General features: G+C 31.9%; 1 protein-coding gene across 2 annotated transcripts in view; it reads left to right on the forward strand.

Moving 5' to 3' along the window:
* LOC134691270 (PAS domain-containing serine/threonine-protein kinase-like) overlaps positions 1-18,504 on the forward strand; it is a 51,378-nt gene extending 32,874 nt beyond the window's left edge. For both annotated transcript variants that reach the window (XM_063551690.1, XM_063551691.1), the window contains exons 9-20: positions 226-380; positions 1,356-1,467; positions 2,856-3,009; positions 3,894-4,903; positions 5,866-6,038; positions 6,296-6,460; positions 7,540-7,665; positions 8,408-8,542; positions 9,342-9,541; positions 9,934-10,067; positions 12,227-12,367; positions 15,430-18,504. In XM_063551690.1, the coding sequence (XP_063407760.1) occupies positions 226-380; positions 1,356-1,467; positions 2,856-3,009; positions 3,894-4,903; positions 5,866-6,038; positions 6,296-6,460; positions 7,540-7,665; positions 8,408-8,542; positions 9,342-9,541; positions 9,934-10,067; positions 12,227-12,367; positions 15,430-15,530 (2,606 nt within the window). In that variant the 3' untranslated portion in view covers positions 15,531-18,504. The remainder of the gene's footprint in view (positions 1-225; positions 381-1,355; positions 1,468-2,855; positions 3,010-3,893; positions 4,904-5,865; positions 6,039-6,295; positions 6,461-7,539; positions 7,666-8,407; positions 8,543-9,341; positions 9,542-9,933; positions 10,068-12,226; positions 12,368-15,429) is intronic.
* The last annotated feature ends 1,821 nt before the right edge of the window (positions 18,505-20,325 follow it).

Consider the following 20,325-nt stretch of genomic DNA (forward strand, 5'->3'; position numbering starts at 1 on the left):
TATATTACAGATTTGTGTAATATTACAGATTTGTGTAATATTACATTTTAATGTAATATTACAGTTTTCAGTAATTGCCTGGACTGTATAAGAAGAAATTTATTCAAAATTGTAAACTCTGAAAATATGATATGTAATTATCAAACTTAAGTCAAATATATTTATGTTCTTAATCTTTTTAGAAGTTTTATGGAAGAAAATAGAAATTGTTTCTTTCTTTTCCAGATGGTTGCTATGACAACATCTACCTTGGGATTGTATGGGTATTTTCCAGCATCAGTGGACTGATTACATTTTACCCTGATGGAAAGATACAGTCCATTAATGAGAACTTTTCTCGTTTGTTGTTTGGTTATAGTAGTGAAGAACTTATAGGAAAGGTAACATGTTTTTACAGTTTAGTTATAGTAATAGATGTGGCTGCAACATCTGCCTGAAATTATTAGGCTCTAGTAAATTAGTAAGGGCTATTCCAGAAAAAAATGTATGGGGGTTGGAAGGCGGTGATTGTCAGCACCCACCACCCAGACAATTGTAATTGAGAATTATAGTACATTATAGTGTGAAAAGATGCTCTGATACCAATCACCCATGTTGTATTAATACAATGTGCCTTCCAACCCCCATACCTTTTTTTCTGGAATAGCTCTAAAGACATTGTAAAATGAAATATGACAGTTAAGACAATAATTCAATGAAACTTTTTTGTTTGGAAGCATTCAAAATCAGGATATAAAGCAATTGAAAAAAGGCACTTTTCATATTATATCATATCTGGTGCCCAAATTCTAACGCTCGATTAGGGTGCCTTCAAAGAACCCATGAAGAAATAAAAAAGATATGGTTTGATTGCCAATGAGACAACTCTCAACTTAAAACCAAATGAAGTAGATATGCTTTTTATCTGGAAAAGCTCTTGGAGATTATCAATTGAAAATTGTCTGCAATATGAAATATTTATAAATGGAAAATCTTGAGGTAGTTTAAGTAAGAAATAAAAAAAATAAAAATTTTAGTTTCATGTAGCTGTCTCATTTAATGGATGTTAGACTAATATATTTCTATTTGTAACTTACATGCAATTGAAATAAAATTGAGAATGGAAATGGGGAATGTATCAAAGAGACAACAACCCGACCATAGAAAAAACAACAACAGAAGGTCACCAACAGGTCTTCAATGTAATGAGAAATTTCCGCAACCAGAGGCATCCTTCAGCTGGCCCCATAACAAATATATACTAGTTCGGTGATAATGAACGCCATACTAATTTAAACCTTACATGTAATTTATGTTACATTGTTGAAGACATTTTTAGATTTATTGTTGATCCCTTGGTTGTTTGTTTCTTACAGAACATTTCTATGCTGATCCCTGAAATAAGTGAAATCTTAGAAGATAAAGGATTTAAAGCACCTATGGAAGATTTAGGAGAGGATGAAAGTGTTCATATAAAGAAGAAGAAATGTGAGTACTGTGCAAAAGTGTAAGGAAGATCATTTTATAACCTGATACTAAAACAAAATATTAATACAGCAATGCATTCAATAGACCACTTTCGAGATCATTCGTCACAGGAAAAAACTCGACAATTATGCACGCCTTTATAACATCATTTAAAAACTAGAAGTAATGGTTGTTCTGTAGGTACTTAATGACAATTCCATAATGACAGCAGTGCTGATTGTCAAATTTGAGAATTCAATTTGCCGAATAACTTGTACAATATAGAATTATAGTTTTCCAACCACTCGCTCAACATTAGAATGGAAGTGACAAAAGTACACAAATGACGTTCACTAAAACCAGAATTTTGAACAGAAACGCATCGAACTTGAAAGTTGTCTATTATGACACAGTTAAACCCTTTCTACGATGAGTTCCGTTTTACCAGGATGGAAATACCTCTTTTATATTTCCTGCTCAAAACAGTGCAAACGTGAGCTATCTTTCTTTGTTGAAAGTCTAAACATGGCCTACTGTTTGTTGAAAATCGTGTCAAAATGAGAGGAAATTTTTGGAATTTACGAGAATTTGAAATGAGGAAACAATTTATTTTGAAAGAATATGGAAGAATTGAGGCCAAACTAGTATACTTTTTTACATTAAATGTTGATTCATGTACAAAACACTTGGAATGGACATTGTTCAGTGAATGGAATTTGTACAGCCTCATTAAAAAAATTAAAAAAATTTGCCGCTTTGGGTAAAAAAAAATACAATTTTGGGTGAAAGAGCAGAATTTTGAGAATTTCACTCAAATAATGCTGAAAATTCGAAAATTTGAATATTTTATGAAGAGAAAATTATCAAAACATGAACTTAACTGTGAACAGGGTGTTAGTTAATGATATAAAGACACAAATAACTACAGAAAAGTTTTTATTGACATTTATTATGAAGATCTCCCACTTGGTAATAGTAGCCAGAGAAGCCATCGTCTAAGAGTAGTGTCTGTCTGGGTAGCTATCGGTAAAAGGGTTAAACAACAAATGAAACCAAATGTAAAATATCTTTAGAAACAAAGAATAGTTCATCTCAATTGTTCTACACATGCTCCATGATTCTGTGTGAGTTTTTATCAGGGGCGCAAAAACCCTGAAAAACATTTACTCAATAAAGTATTTTTTGTCAATTATATGTTATGAGTTAGCAATTGATGTTTGAAAAAAAAATGCACCAATGACTTAGTGAGTGTATAATGCATACTATGGTTCAATTATTTCCTTATCATCATAATTATTAAAAAAAAAAATTTCATATGAATTTTAAGTAAAAATTAAAAGATCAATATTTCTATAGCTTTTCCTCATTCAACACCCATATATATTTATCCTTTTATATTGTTATTTCAGTGTTTGAGACAGACAGTAGTGAGGACCAAGGAATTGGTAGTAGCATTGTATCTGGTCTGGCTGGAAGAGTGGACATACCAATGGAAGGTCTAGGTGATCTGAAACCAGGTGTCACATCTACACCCAATAAAGTCAATTCAGAGTCTTTTCTCAAGTAAGGACGACATTGTACAAGTGATAAAGAAATGTAGGGTTGCTTGCCAAAAATCCACTAAATACCTGTGTTGCCAAAAAAAATTCTGATTCAAATTTTAGAAAAATTTAGAAATAAGTTATAATTATAGAAATGTACATTATTACCGTAATTATTTAGGAATTGAATGCTTCTTTTTATAACTTCATTGGGGTGTAAAAAATTTTGTACAAAATTTTGTATGAAGCTCTTATAAAAATGTGTGCACGGTCAACGCTTTTACAACCCTATAAAGTTACAAAAAGAAGCATTCAATACTTATAATTACATTTTTTAGCTATGATCATAAAAACATTTATTTTATAATTGTACTATTTATTCACCTGTGTAATTTATTGTGGCACCACATGTTATCATGAATGAAAAGTTTTATTGAGTGATGCAATTGCTTAAGGAATAACATGTGATGTGCAGTTAGCCAATCAAAGTAAAGTATTATGATGAAACATACATCTAATGTAATTATTTTTATTTACAAGTGCTATTTGAACTTCTGGTTTAAACAAACACCAGTTTTTAAATTGTTTTCTTAGTGATTTTGACTTATTTTAACACTCGTGAAGTGTTCTAGAATTATTTACAAGCTAAACTTCTATTTGATGATAATTAACACATTTTTTTCCAGGAAAATATCACAAAAAACAACACATGATTTGAAATTACCCCAGGTTCATTAAAATTTTTCTAACAGTTACAAAAAGCTTTTTTCTCTGAAAATTATGATGCGAGACGGGGCCAATTACAGCAAGCATAATATTTCATTGTTTGTTATATTTCTTTACTGTTGAATTCAATGCTTAAAAGACTTTCTTAGTTATTTTAAATTTTGTAATTTTATTTTATAGGAGAGCTCTTGAAACGGAGAATAGTAAATCTATCAAAAATATTTCACCTTTAGCTGAATCTGATTCAATAGCCATCAAATTAAACCTGGATTCTGACAGTGATAGTGATGACATCATTAAGCCTCTTTATAAATCAGATGTCAGGTCACCTGTACGTTTAAGTGATGTATCTACTTCAAGTACAGAAACTATACCCACTGCAAGGGAGGTGAAGAAATTTTTTCCTCCTATTGTGCCTGATGCTGGGGGTGAAATTCCATCCACAAATGTTCGAAACTCAGTTGAGGTTGAAACAATAGAAAATCTTCCAAATGAAGTGCAATATACTGATAGAATTGATGATTTAAGTGACATTGAATCTGACAATGACCCTTCTGACCTAAGTACTAGTACCGCTGAACTTTTATCTGCCAAAGTAGAATTAATGAAATTACGGTCCACAGAAGACTTACTGAACCAGAGTTTAACCTCAGAACAGTTTGACACTTCAGGTCAAGGGGCATCCGGGGACATAAGCAACAATTGTCAATCAAGTAGTGCAAATAAAGAAGTGACTGATGAAAGTTGTCATGACAACCCGATTCAAAACAACATTGATTTTATACCCCCCTGTGGTGACAACCATTATTTAGACAGTAGTAGCACAGAGTCGGACTATTCATGTGATGAGGAACGTCCGATTCCCAAACATATTTTATCTCCGCTGACTGGGACGTCATGGGAAGAACCAGGCACTGATAGTAACTTAACAGACCTTATGCCAGAATACGACTCGAGTTTGGCTGAAAAAATGGGTGGATATTCTGCCAGTAATGGCTCAGATTCTATGCAACTGTCAAATCAGTCTCTGTCATATTCAAAATCACGGAGTCCGAGGAAACATCGTAGACGGCATGGTGATAGGAAATCAGTCAAAGACTTGCAGACAAGTAGTGGAGTGTATGATAAGAGTAATTATACTGAAGGGAGCTTTGCTGGAGCTTGTGTTCATAAAGATGGTTCACATTTAGGTAGGAATATATCAGTAAAATGTTCATAAAGATGGTTCACATTTAGGTAGGAATATATCAGTAAAATGTTCATAAAGATGGTTCACATTTAGGTAGGAATATATCAGTAAAATGTTCATAAAGATGGTTCACATTTAGGTAGGAATATATCAGTAAAATGTTATATGATGAGATAAAAGATTTTACCTTTATTCCAGGTTGATCTTGGAAAATTTGGCTATTCTGTTAAGGTGTACCTTTTTTATGCTTCAAATTTTAGGTATTTCAAACTTTCAGCCTGATTAAATAGTACAGGAATGTGTGATTTCCTGGCTGATATTAATGTCTTTTGATCACACATTTTAAATATTTATCAAAGGATTGTTTTGTTTGTTTTTGGAAAGTTTGTTATAGCTTGTTACAGCAATATACTTACCTAAGACATTGGCCTCGAATTGGAAGTAGACAGACTATCTTACTATTGCAGAGTTCTCGCTAGGAATTTTTCATGGTGAGTCCTGAGACTCATCACTTTTAGAAATGGTGAGTCCAGGATGCATGTAATTTTTTGTGTCATAATATAATGAAATATGACGAAATACAACTTGGTAGTTTTTATTAAATCAATAAAAATTATGACCTCTTAATATTTATTGTTTAAAATATATACATGTAACAGACATCTTCCTTGGTATGTCATATTTTTGATGTGGGGCCACATTGAAAAAAATGTTAGTTTGCCAAAGCCAGAGTTCCATAAAAAAGATCAGGGCGGTAGGGAGGGTTTTGATTTTTTTTTTTTTTATATGAATTGACAATATTCAATAATAAAGTCAGTTAAATAAATATTCAATTTAAAGATTATGCATAATGGGGTCAAATAAAGGAGCCTTCCAACTTTCTCAATTTGCAAATGAAAACATTTGTATGGAAACACCAAAGTACTAGACTTGCTTAAAACATTATAAGTTACTTTTCTTTAGGTGTAATTTTCCAAGTAAAGAAAGTGGAATTAGATGATGGTACCTCAACATATTGTATGTGGGTGTCACGTGACCCAGAGGATGCACCAGAGTATGGAAAGTCTTTTGCAAACCTGACGTTGGCCTCCACTTTTAACAGTACAATGGATAAATCTAATTGTAGTTTAGGAGAGGTAAGTGTTTTAACAACTTCATTTAATATTCCAGATCAAGAATTAGATCAAGATGTCTTCCCCCTTCTTCCCCCTCAAATAAAAAATAAGATTTTTTTTGGTGAAAAGTTTAAAAAATTTCTTTTTGACTGCAAAATTAGAATAAGAAAGAGTTAACATAATTAAGAAGATGTATATGAGGCTCTGATTGTTGTATTACCATTTGCGCTATGGCACAGAGGCAAGGCCCATAAATTCACTGATTATTTGTTTTTCAGATGGTTGTTGATAAGAATGATAATGAGGAAAAAGAGGCTGACACTGCAGAGGAGGAATCTCCTGGTAGAGGACAGTATGATCTGAAATATGACACCATGGATTCCATAGGCAAAGGAGCTTTTGGTTTTGTTAAAACTGCATTGAGAAAGACTGATGGGGAGGAGGTAGGCTTTTTGATTGGTCAGGCAGCTGATATAAAAAGAAATGTAGTATAATACAATATGATTGCTAATATGACAACTATAAATGTATTTATCATAGGTTAAATAAATTGACTAGGTTTGTCAGTTTTCCTATTGAAGGTCATGGTTTTCTCCGGGGACTCTGGCTTCTTCTGGCAATAAAAACTGGCTGCCACAAAATAACCAAAAAGGGGTGCCTACAAGTGATGTTAAAACACAAAAAATCAATCTAAATCAAATAAATTAATGTCAACAATAATAAGCAACCATATGAACTCAATTTTCGGCTCTCCCTTGACCTCATTTGCGAGTATGGTCTTGAGGAAAAGATGATAGTCCGTTGGAAGGAGACGATAAATGGCTGACCCATGTTAAGAGAGAGCCTTATCTCTTGCACAATAAAGGCACCCTTGTAGATTTCAAAAGAGTAGGCTAATGCTGCTACAAGGCAGCACTTGCACCCGCAAAGTGGATAGGGATTAATATAAGTTGCAAAACTTGTTTCCCAATCCACTATAAATAAATATGTTTAAACTAAGTAACCATATAATCTTCAACAAGGAGAAAAGGCCATATCTTATAGTGGTCTTCAAAAGGTTCTGATATATTAAAAATTTTGAAATGATTCAATGGAGAAAAACTAAACGATGTTGATTCTGTCAAAAAAAGAGCTGTGGGTCATGTAATAAAGTGATTTTGATTTTGAACATTGGGTTTGCAACTGATACGGTTACTGCCTGTGAAAATATATATAAACATTGCGTCAGAATATTTTGTCCATGGGGTGACATGTCTTTCAATGTGGACTGTAACCTTGTCGACTAGCAAGCGTAAAATTCAATTCAGTGTGTCAGTCTAATTCAAAGCAGTGTTTAAATTCATAACACATTTTTCTTGTACAGAAATGTTTTATCTCCCACTCTTTGTTTTAAACTTTGTAAATACAACTTTTGTCATCATTTTTCAGGTTGTTGTGAAGTTCATTAGAAAACGTAAAGTTCTGTAAGAATGTTGGATAACAGAAAGTAATTTGAAATACAACTTTTGTCATCATTTTTCAGGTTGTTGTGAAGTTCATTAGAAAAAGTAAAGTTCTGTCAGAATGTTGGATAACAGAAAGAAGTGGGGACAAAATCCCTATGGAAGTAGGCCTGCTGAGAAAATTATCTCACCCTAATATTGTATCTGTAAGTCAAGTATTGAAGTATTTCATCTAAAATCACCCTTCACATATTATGTATTTTATTTACTTGTCCTGTGCATACAGCTTGCTGAGGGGTTTTAATAGTTACTACTGTAATGGTAGAATACATAAAGAGACGTGGGATGATACTCTTCACAAGATACCAAATGACACCAAAATTACCAACTGTAGGTCACTGTACTACCTTCAACAAAGCCCACACCGCATAGTCAGCTATAATAGCCCTGAAATGAAAAATGTAAATAAAATCAAATGAGAAAACTAACGGCCTAATTGATGTTCAAAATAATGAAAGAAAAACAAATATGTAACACAGCAACAATCGACAACCACTGAATTACAGGCTCCTGACTTGGGACAGGAAATTACATGTACATACATAATGTGGTAAGGTTATACATGTTGTGGGAACACTGTTTGTTGATGATCATGGTAAAAAAGTAAGTTGATCCCAGATACTGTGAACTTTATGTTTGCAATAAGGGCACCATACAGGTCATAATATAAAAAGTAATAAAAAATCCTGCTATGCACTCTTCATGATTAACTTTTGAGTCCACTAGCCCGAAGCTCAATTTTTTGAAAATTTTAGTTGGTTTCTGTTGGCTTGTAGAGAAGAATTTTATAAGCCATGGCCCTAGGATTTGTGGTTAAGCATGAAGACTGTATGCACTAGTGAATTTTCAATGGTAAACTTTGTAACAATCTCCCATTATACATTACAGGTGATAGATGTGTTTGAGAATGATGATTATGTACAGATGGTAATGGAGAAACATGGCAGTGGAATGGATCTGTTTGAGTTTATTGACAGGAGTCCTCTACTAGATGAGACACTGGCTAGTTATATTTTTAAACAGGTGAGGTATATTTTAACATACTGTAAATTCAGAAATTATTGTGAAAAATGCAACAGGGTTATAATCGCAATAATTTAAACTTGCATTTTTATTTTTTCATATGAATTGAACAGGTTTTTTTTCTCACTATCACAAAAATTAAAATTGGATTTTAGTCTAAAATGACTAAATCGCAATAATAAGTGCACACCATAATTTGCTGATGCTTTATAATTCATAGTACATTTTCTTTGAAGACCAGTTATCTGGGTCTATGAAGGCTCTTTGAGACGTTGCTGAGGTAAATTTTAAAGATAAATATCAAATACATGAAAGAACAACAAAAACCACCAAAAATATTGGACAGCACAATATAACCTCACCAACCATCCAACACTGAGTCACATAAAATTGAGAATGGAAACAACCTGACCTTAAAGCAAGCAACAGTGGAAGGCCACCAATGGGTCTACAATGAAGCGAGAAACTCACGCACCTGGAGGTGTCCTTCAGCTGGCCCCTAAACAAATATATATACTAGTTCAGTGATAATCTACATCTATGATATTTAAGAGAATATTGAAGAGTTTGCAACATTGTTTCAATACAATTTGACAATTTCATTGTATATAATATTCTTCTTATAGACATGATAGATGTACTGTATTTGAAATCTGTAAAAAAAAAAAAAGTATATAGATAACCCAACTATAATCTACTTACATTGCAGTTTTTATAGAAATTCATTATTCTATGAGAAAATTCACAATTCTGTGTCCTGTGCAGTTATTTTCTAATATACAATAATTCTTTATTTTAGATGGTAAGTGCTATATCATACCTCCACAAGAATGGCATTATACATAGAGATGTGAAGGATGAGAATGTGATATTAAACGAGAGCTTCCAGATTAAGTTGATTGACTTTGGTGCTGCAGCCTACCTGGATACTACTAAACTGTTTGGAACATTCTGTGGAACATTGGAATACTGCAGTCCAGAAGTTCTAATGGGAAATAAGTAGGTGTTTTTTATATAACAATATGTTTGAAACTTAGATCAGCCCATTAAACTGTTTAAATGAAAAATAAATTTGTACTGCACTCTTTGAGGCTTGTAAATTTCTGACACTCGCTTTCAAAAATTAAATTCACTGTTAAATTTTTTTATCGTGGTAATGAACTATTGATTTTGATATAGCATCACATAAGAGACATCACGTGTGACAAATTGGAGGTAGGCATTTTGAAATCTGGTTGTGAAATATGCATCAATAAGGGGAATTGATTTTCAACCATCAAATAAAACATACATTATTGCAATCTTTTTCTCATTTGTGTGGAGGACAGAGTTAAATAAATTTGTTAGTATAAAGATATCAAAATAATATGCTTAACAAATGTGTTTTATAGGTATGAAGGTCCAGAGTTAGAAATGTGGTCCATGGGAGTGACATTATACACTTTGGTATTTGGAGAGAACCCTTTCTTTGATGTAGATGAAACAATACAGTGTGTTTTGAAACCACCATTTGTTGTATCTAGACGTAAGAAATTGATTTCTATTGCATATTGCTGTTATTTTTGTAATATTGTTTGTTGGTTTGACATCAAATGTTAGATAACAGACTTCTCTTTATAAATTGCATAATATTTTTATGTGCATGCATATTCAAATACAAAACCATTTCAATCTTTGTATTTAGAAAACAAAATTAAATTGCATAGCATTAAAAAGATTAAATGACCCTGTCACTGTGAACTTAACTGCTTGGATAGAAAAATAAGGATTTCCCAAATAATTTGTACTGGTTTTTGTCTCGCCTTGACAGAGTCAAAAAGCGAGACATAGGTATGCTGTTTCCGGCATCGACAATGTTTTAGTTTGTGATAAGCTCAGTTTTATGGGGAACCACTAGTTGTATGTCAATGATAATTAGTATGCAGATATATTACCATTGCCACATCTCATTGCCATGGAGATTATTTGGCTCCGCCCCCTCAGTCATGGTCTATTGACTTTGAATGGTTTGCTTACTTTACATGTATTAGTTTGTGATTAGGTCAGTTTATGGAGATCCACTTGTGGTACGTCAATGATAATTGGTATGCAGATGTATTAGCATTGTCGCATCTCATTGCCATGGAGATTATTTGGCTCCGCCCCCTCAGTCATGGTCTATTGACTTTGATTGGTTTGCTTACATTACATGTATTAGTTTGTGATAAGGTCAATTTATGGGGATCCACTTGTGGTAGGTCATTGATATTTGGTTTACAATTGTATTAGCATTAATTGGCACAATTCATTGCCAAAATTACAATAAGGCGAGACATATCTCTGTGATAACAGTTTATGATATTGTATCCTCTCTTTTATTTTGATAACAATTTCTTCATTACAGTTACAAGTATATGTTATAGATATTATTAAGATTTATTAAGACAAAGGTGCATACCTGCATTTTTTGGTGTATCAAAATTTGTATTGGTTGTAGATTACTGTTTGATATTTGCTTTAATTTTCCCTCAAACATGGAACTTGATATAGAATCAGATGTCTTTAGAGACAAGAAGATTTGGTATGACTGCCAATGAGCTAACTCTCCATCCAAGTAACAATTTGTAAAAGTAAACCATTATAGTTTTAGAGTACAGTATTCTCATTTAAAACAACAAACTGAAAAGGGCCCCAAAAATGACTAGCCTAAAACCATTCAAATGGGAAAACCAACAGTCTAACCTGTATACAAATTGAGAAACACCTATGAACCACATCATCAAACGACAACTACTGAACATTTTGCTTTTTTAGCTCACCTGACCTGAAAGGTCAAGTGAGCTTTTCTCATCACTTGGCGTCCGTCGTCCGTAAACTTTTACAAAAATCTTCTCCTCGGAAACTACTGGGCCAAATTTTACCAAACTTGGCCACAATCTTCCTTGGGGTATCTAGTTTAAAAAAATGTGTCCGGTAACCTGGCCATCCAACCAAGATGGCCGCCACGGCTAAAAATAGAACACAGGGGTAAAATGTATATTTTGGCTTATATCTTTGAAACCAAAACATTTAGAGCAAATCTGACATGGGGTCAACTTGTTAATCAGGTCAAGATCTATCTGCCCTAGAATTTTCAGATGAATCGGACAACCCGTTGTTAGGTTGCTGCCCCTGAATTGGTTATTTTAAGGAAATTTTGCAGTTTTTGGTTATTATCTTGAATACTATTATAGATAGAGATAAACTGTAGACAGCAATAATGTTCAGCAAAGTAAAACCTACAAATAAGTCAACATGACCAAAATTGTCAGTCAACCCCTTAAGGAGTTATTGCCCTTTATAGTCAATTTTTAACAAATTTTCGTCATTTTTGTAACTTGTACAAAAACTTCTTTTCTGAAACTATGGGCCATATTAAACTAAACGTGGCCACAATCATCACTATGGTATCTATTTTAAAAAAGTGTATAATGACCCCACCTACCAACCAAGATGGCCGACATCAGTAAATACAGTTTCAGGTGAGCGACACAGGCTCTTGAGAGCCTCTAGTTTTGTTAATTCATCATTCGTCTTGTCTTATTTTTTCAGTTCATGACTTACTATTAAATAAATCTACAGAATTATTTAGTTGACATTGAATTAAATTAATTATGAAATTGTTTACAAATGGTCAGTTCTATAACATTTCATTATTTATTACAGCGTTGATGTTTTTACTAATGGGTTTACTGCATCCAGATCCTAGAAAGAGAACCAGTATAAAGGAGTGTGAGAAGGACCTGTGGGTTAACCAACCAATAGATATCTCTATGTACAAGTGGGAGGATGTACTACCTAACTCGGGTTTGTTTTACCCCTTTCTAGGAATTGTGATAATTGGGGCTAAATTGATGTGACCTTATCTGTCTGTATGTTTCTCAATTTCCTCTCAATTTTCTTTTGAACTATAGATTAAAACGAGTTTATAATTGATTAGCAGCCTGACAAAGATATGTCTGACATGTGAGCACTGTCAGACACCTTATACCTGAATTTTTTAATGTGTTGACAAAATGTATATTTCCCCCAACTTTTCTCGGAAGACCACTGAACAAAAAGACAAAATTTGTTCAGCAGCTTGTCAGAAATGAGTTGTAAAGTACTTGGGTTCTTTTTATGCCCCACCTACGATAGTAGAGGGGCATTATGTTTTCTGGTCTGTCTGTTCGTTCGTCTGTCCCACCTCAGGTTAAAGTTTTTGGTAAAGGTAGTTTTTGATGAAGTTGAAGTCCAATCGACTTCAAACTTAGTACACATGTTGCCTATGATATGATCTTTCTAATTTTAATGCCAAATTAGAGATTTTACACAATTTCACGGTCCACTGAACATAGAAAATGATAGTGCGAGTGGGGCATTCGCATTTTGTTTTTCAATATATTGAATTATAAAAAGTATACTTTCAGATTTTTACTTTTCCTGATTCTAGTTAGAATATTTATGCATTGAAATAGTTCACAATTTGAACTTATTGCATGATAACCTAAAAATAAATCCTTAATAATTTTACAGCTAAAAACAAAAGAAAATTATATACAGTAAACTCTGATTTTGTATGTGCATTTATTATTGTGATTGTAGAACAATGGACCCAAATGCAGATTGATTATTAAAAATATAAGAAAATGCTAGATTCAAAAAGTGTATTCAAAACTAGAAATTCAAGTTTTTCAATTTTCATCACAATTTTTATACGACCGCAGAATTTGAAAAAATTTTCGTCGTATATTGCTATCACGTTGGCGTCGTTGTCGTAGTCTTCGTCCGATTACTTTTAGTTTTCGCACTCTAACTGTAGTAAAAGTGAATAGAAATCTATGAATTTTTAATACAAGGTTTATGACCACAAAAGGAAGGTTGGGATTGATTTTGGGAGTTTTGATCCCAACATTTTAGGAATTAGGGGCCAAAAAGGGCCCAAATAAGCATTATTCTTGGTTTTTGCACAATAACTTTAGTTTAAGAAAATAGAAATCTATGAAATTTAAACACAACGTTTATGACCACAAAAGGAAGGTTGGTATTGATTTGGGGAGTTGAGATCCAAACAGTTTAGGAATTTGGGACCAAAAAGGGGCCCAAATAAACATTTTTCTTGGTCTTCACATTATAACTTTAGTATAAGTGAATAGAAATCTATGAAATTTAAACACAAGGTTTATGACCATAAAAAGAAGGTTGGTATTGATTTTGGGAGTTTTGGTGTTAACAGTTTAGGAATTTGGGCCCCAAAGGGTCCAAAATTAAACTTTGTTTGATTTCATCAAAAATTGAATAATCGGGGTTCTTTGATATGCCAATTCTTACTGTGTATGTAGATTCTTAATTTTTGGTCCCGTTTTCAAATTGGTTTACATTAAGGTCCAAAGGGTCCAAAATTAAACTTTGTTTGATTTTGACAAAAATTGAATCCTTGGGGTTTTTTGATATGCTGAATCTAAAAATGTACTTAGATTTTTAATTATTGGCCCAGTTTTCAAGTTGGTCCAAATTGGGGTCCAAAATTAAACTTTATTGATTTCATCAAAAATTGAATAAATGGGGTTCTTTGATATTCCAAATCTAACTGTGTATGTAGATTCTTAATTTTTGGTCCAGTTTTCAAATTGGTCTACATTAAGGTCCAAAGGGTCCAAAATTAAACTTAAGTTTGATTTTAACAAAAATTAAATTATTTGGCTTCTTTGATATGCTTTATCTAAACATGTACTTTGATTTTTGATTATGGGCCCAGTTTTCAAGTTGGTCCAAATCAGGATTCAAAATTATCATATTAAGTATTGTGCAATAGCAAGAAATTTTCAATTGCACAGTATTGCACAATAGCAAGAAATATCTAATTGCACAATATTGTGAAATAGCAATTAATTTTTTCAATTGGAGTTATCTTTCTTTGTATAGAATAGTAGTTGAATCAACTTTAATCATAGTTTTATACAATATACAATGTATTTTCATTTTTACTACCAACTAATAAATTAAAACAATCTTTACCATTCAGTGATAACAAGCACTTTTTATTACATTTTAATATTGTATGATGTATTTAAATCAGCAGTTATTGTTGAAAACTTCATTAGAAATTTGAATTGAAATCAGTACATTATAACTTAAGTATAAGTGAATAGAAATCTATTTTGAAATTTAAACACAAAGTTTATGACCATAAAAGGAAGGTTGGTATTGATTTTGGGAGTTTTGGTCCCAACAGTTTAGGAATTTGGGGCCCAAAGGGTCCAAAATTGAACTTTGTTTGATTTCATCAAAAAATGAATAATTGGGGTTCTTTGATATGCCAAATCTAACTGTGTATGTAGATTCTTAATTTTTGGTCCCGTTTTCAAATTGGTTTACATTAAGGTCCAAAGGGTCCAAACTTAAACTTTGTTTGATTTTGACAAAAAATTGAATCCTTGGGGTTCTTTAATATGCTGAATCTAAAAATGTACTTAAATTTTTAATTATTAGCCCAGTTTTCAAGTTGGTCCAAATCGGGGTCCAAAATTAAACTTTGTTTGATTTCATCAAAAATTGAATAAATGGGGTTCTTTGATATTCGAAATCTAACTGTGTATGTAGATTCTTAATTTTTGGTCCAGTTTTCAAATTGGTCTAAATTAAGGTCCAAAGGGTCCAAATCATAATGTGACATAAACCTATGTTGTGTCAACTATTTAATCACAATCCACATTTAAAGCTGTATCAAACTTAAAAGTTGTGTCCATACTTGTCCCATCTGTTCAGGGTTCTACATCTGCGGTCGTATAATGCTGCGCCCTGCGAAGCAACTGGTTAAAACTGACTTATTTGAAATTAGAAAAAAATATTTATATAGCCATACTTATGTAGATTTTTTTCATTTACAGAGTTTCATGGGAACACTGCATCAGATAACAGAATGGACTCCCCAGACATTCACAAAACACATGAAAAATGGCTAAAACACAGTAATCTTGTACCAAGCTGATACAAATAAAAATGTGCTGATAGAATTGTCAAAATCAAAAATCACCAAATCTACTCATGAAACAGATTATAATAGTGCATCTGACAGGAGAAATATTTTTTAAATAGTGCCATTTTAAAAAAGGACTTCATTTCCTGTATTATAAACAGAGTCCTGATGTAACAAGAGGTGTTCCAGGAATAATGGTATAAGGGAGAGGAGGTGCTTTTTAATTTAGCCCACCATGCATACATTTTTATTGATTATTTCAAATATTTGTTTAGGACATCTTTATTAAAAAAACAACTAAATTTAAAAAGAAGTGCTAATCATGTTCAAATACAATTAATCCTGGAACAGTTCTGAGGTGATCATGATTAATTCAGAAATTTTGTGTGCATTTATAAATGCAATTATTTTTCTTCAAAGAAGTTTGTGGGATTTAGTGATACAATTTTAAGAAATGATGAATAAAAAGTGGGTTTTATTTTTTAAAGTATGTAAAATGCAAGTTTTAATAATGATATATCTGACTAAAGTTCATCTGCATTTTTTCCTGGGTATATAATGAAACTTGAGGAAAAAAAATGAGAATTTCTGAATCAACTGTAGTTTTGTTTTGAAAGTATGTTTTAAGAATAAGCTATACTATTTATTATAAAAGCAAAACAATTGTAAAATTGATAAATGCAGACACATGTCATCCAATTTCTATATATAGATTTTATTTTTTCTCTATTTTTGTTATTCTCATTCAGTAAGAACTCAGATATTTTTATGAACATCTTTAATAACTTATTCACCCAGTTAACTATTACAATTTTTTCTTGAAAAGACAAAAGTCTGAGATACAAATGATATATCAATATATAAATTTTTGATTGTAGATTTTTTCTTGAAAAGACAAAGTCTGAAATAAAAATGTGATATCAATATATAAATTGTTAATGGTAGTTGCTCACTTGTGTGTGAGAATGTATGCACAGTGTTAATAGTACACAACGTCTTGCAGGTTTACGTTGGATTAAGAGACAAATTTCATACAGAGATACTGTAAAATCAGAAATTATAGTGTGCATTTTTTTCGAAATAATAAAAGCATCCTAAATTTTTTGGAATTTACTAAATAGAAATACTGAACCCAACACAGAACAATGTTTTGGGGTAATATATACACTGTAAAGATTTTATCATTTGAAAATGTTTATTTAATAACTTTTTGTAACAGGGTAAAAACATCACATTATTCATGTGAATGTAATCTTGTTTTAGTACTGTTTAGAATTTGAAACAAAGAAATGATATAAAAATAAGTTTTAACCTCGTGATTTTTTTATAGGAATTATGTAATAAATTTCCATGACAATTAATAAAAATTTTATGTATTGAAACAAGGTATATATAGTAATAGCTGAAAGTTATTTTTAATAAATCAAATTGAAAAAGAGCACATGGCACAAAGATAAACTAGAAGTTGAGATTTGTCATTAGGGTTTGAAATAATGAGTTTTGAGGACCTGGCCTCACAGCCATAAAACTTTCGAGCATGATTTTGTACTCAAGACTCGAAAATCAACCAATCAAATTGCTGGATTTCATGTTTCAAGCATGATTTTTGTGCGCAGAGCACTGAGCAAAGTTTTATGACTTCAATTCCTGACTATGTTGATTTCAAAGATTTTTTCTTGACTTTCAAAAAAAATTGTTCCTGGTTTATCAGATTTAAAAAAAAATGAGAATCAGCTAGGTATTACATGGTACACTTCTGAGTATGATAAGTCTATAAGATTAACATAAGCGAAAAAGGGTATAAGATAAACAAAATAATTGTAATGCTAGATAGCGTCTTTTACTTTCTTGAATTAAGAATTGTTATACTAAAATATATGTATATGTGCATGAAATATAGTTTGAATATTTACATTTAAGAAAAACTAATATATTTATCCTATGCATGCAGTAGCAGTGGTAAAAGGGTCTGCTAGTATATTATTGTCCATTGTATAAAATCCTAGTCACATTTGTGTGTATTTCAATTTTTATGTTTTTATTGATATAGAATTTTTATATGCTGTGATATTTCAAACATATTTCCTTCTACTAATCACAAGACATTCTGATTATTTTGCCTGTGTAACCATTATATAGGATTGCATAATATCTGTTAGTTTTATATTGAATAAACGGGTGTTAGGTATTTACTATAAAGGTTAACAGACATCCTTGAATAAAACTATTACTACACTATTGTAAATAGAAATCTTTGCATATTAAAATACATAGTATCTCTGACTGACTGCTATTTTTTAAATCAATAACTATTTCTTCATCTTTAATATACATGTATAAATGTTAATAAGTAACGCAAGATGCTTTTGACTTATTGCTTTACATCTTAATTGATTACAGAATTTATAAAAGAAAGTCTTTTTTGAGTTTGCTTTTTTTCAGTTTTGCTTTTCCGAAATTCTTAAATGTGGTTCATCAGGGATTTGAATGAAAGCTTTATTTAGATTTTTGTTGTAAAAAGATAAGCTTATTTTCCTCTCCAAAGATTTTCTTATTTTTATAGGGGTTTGGCTATTTTCTCAACGTATCAGATGTTTGTGTCACCAGATTGTATGACATTTTTATAGTTTTGTTTTTGATGTGAAGACAAGTTTCCCTTTCAAATTGAAGATTGATTGTTTCACTTGTTGAATTTGAATTATTTAACTGCGGAGACTGTTGTATAATGGGTTTCTTACATAGCAATTTATTTCTAAACGTGTTCATAATCTTATATTAGAATTTTTTGTAATAAGTTATGCAAAGTTAAATAACTAATCATGAACAAATTAAATACTGGTGAAATTATTAAGGTAAAGGTTGTAAGATTTTGTACTAACAAGTGATGTACATAAAACAATGTATTTATTGTATGTTGTACCAGTATAGCCAGTTATTGCCTTGTGTATATAATGGTGAATAAAAACACTTTTTTATTGTAGAGAAACTAGAATTTGTTTATTTTTCTTATAACTACTGCCTTTTACAATTTGCATAAAGAGATGAGACAGATGTCAAAAGGACATTCAAACTTACAAGTCGAAAAATAAACTTTACAAACACCATGCTAAAAAAAAAGGAATTTACAAAGCAAACAACAGTACACAAAACAGAAAATAGAAAACTTAAGACTCAGCAACAAAAACTTTGGGTTATCTCATGTGTTACTGAAGGAGAATCATGTTCCACTTGTCTCACCTGTCCTGTTGTCCCTTTTATTAATGCTGAATAATTTACCAAGGGTTAAATTAAAGTTGTAGATCAGTCATGACCTCATTGTAATGATTCTTACGACAGTAAAATTTACAGGAGTAAACATTTCGGTGTTGACATTAATATCAATAATGCGGTCATTTTTGTCAAGCCTACAACTTTTGTTGCAGAAAGCTCGACATAGGTTTATGATCCGGCGGCGTTGGCTAACTTCTTAAAAGCTTTATATTTTAGAAGGTGGAAGACCTGGATGCCTCATACTTTGTTTATAGATGCCTCATGTTACGAAGCTTCCGTCGGTCACATGTCCAATGTCCTTGACCTCATTTTCATGGTTCAGTGACCACTTGGAAAAAAAAGTTCAAATTTTTTGTAATGTTGAATTCTCACTTATAAGTAATAGGATTACTATATTTGGTATGTGCGTACCTTGCAAGGTCCTCATGCCTGTCAGACAGTTTTCACTTGACCTCGACCTCGTTTCATGGATCAGTGAACAAGGTTGTTTTGGTGGTCAAGTCCATATCTCAGATACTATAAGCAATAGTGCTAGTATATTCGGTATATGGAAGGACTGTAAGGTGTACAGGTGTCCTCTGACCTTGACCTCATTTTCATGGTTCAGTGGTTATAGTTTAAGTTTTTGTGTTTTTGTCTGTTTTTCTCATACTTTATGCAATAGGTCTACTATATTTGTTGTATGGAATGATTGTAAGGTGAACATGTCTAGTGGCAGATGTCATCTGACCTTGACTTCATTTTCATGGTTCAGTGAGAACAAAGAGAAGTTTTTGAGTTTTGGTCTTTTTATCTAATATTATATGCCAAATGTCAACTATATTTGGTGTATGGAAATATTTTATGATCTATATGTCAGTCCTGCAGGTTTAATTTGACCATGACCTCAATTTCACAGTTCATTGCACAATGTTAGGTTTCTGTGTTTTGGTCTGTTTTTCTTAAACTATAAGTAATAGGTCAACTATATTTGTTGTATGGAAGCATTGTTAGCTGTACATGTCTGCCTGACATGGTTCATCTGACCTTGACAATATTTTCATGGTGCATGGGTCTTTGTTTAACTACATGTATCTTGGTTAATGTTAAGTTTATGTGACAGTTGTAATAAAGCTTTATACTTAGGACTATCAACATAATAGCAATGATTAGTAAAGAAGGCGAGACATTTCAGCGTGTGCACTCTTTAATCAATGGTTAAGTATTTGCATTTCAGTCAGTTTATGAGTTAAAGATCAACTACACTTAGTCTAAAGAATGATAGAAAGGTGTACCTAGGCTAATAAAACTTTCTTTAAAGGGAACAAACAACACATGCAATGTACTGATCTTGTTTGTATGGTAGACATGGCAGAGATCCACACTGAGCACTGATTGGGTACAGGGTTCTTCAATCAAAATTGTTCATTCGAGTTCCTTCAAAATATTCTGGATTTTCATCAATGCAAACATATTCTGAAGCATACTAGTATTCCTTATCGTTTCCAGTTGCTATTATTTCCTTGTATTGTAATGTCCAGTTTTTAGGACAGGAACG

The sequence above is a fragment of the Mytilus trossulus genome, chromosome 11, assembly GCF_036588685.1.
Source record: "Mytilus trossulus isolate FHL-02 chromosome 11, PNRI_Mtr1.1.1.hap1, whole genome shotgun sequence".
Classification (NCBI taxonomy): domain Eukaryota; kingdom Metazoa; phylum Mollusca; class Bivalvia; order Mytilida; family Mytilidae; genus Mytilus; species Mytilus trossulus.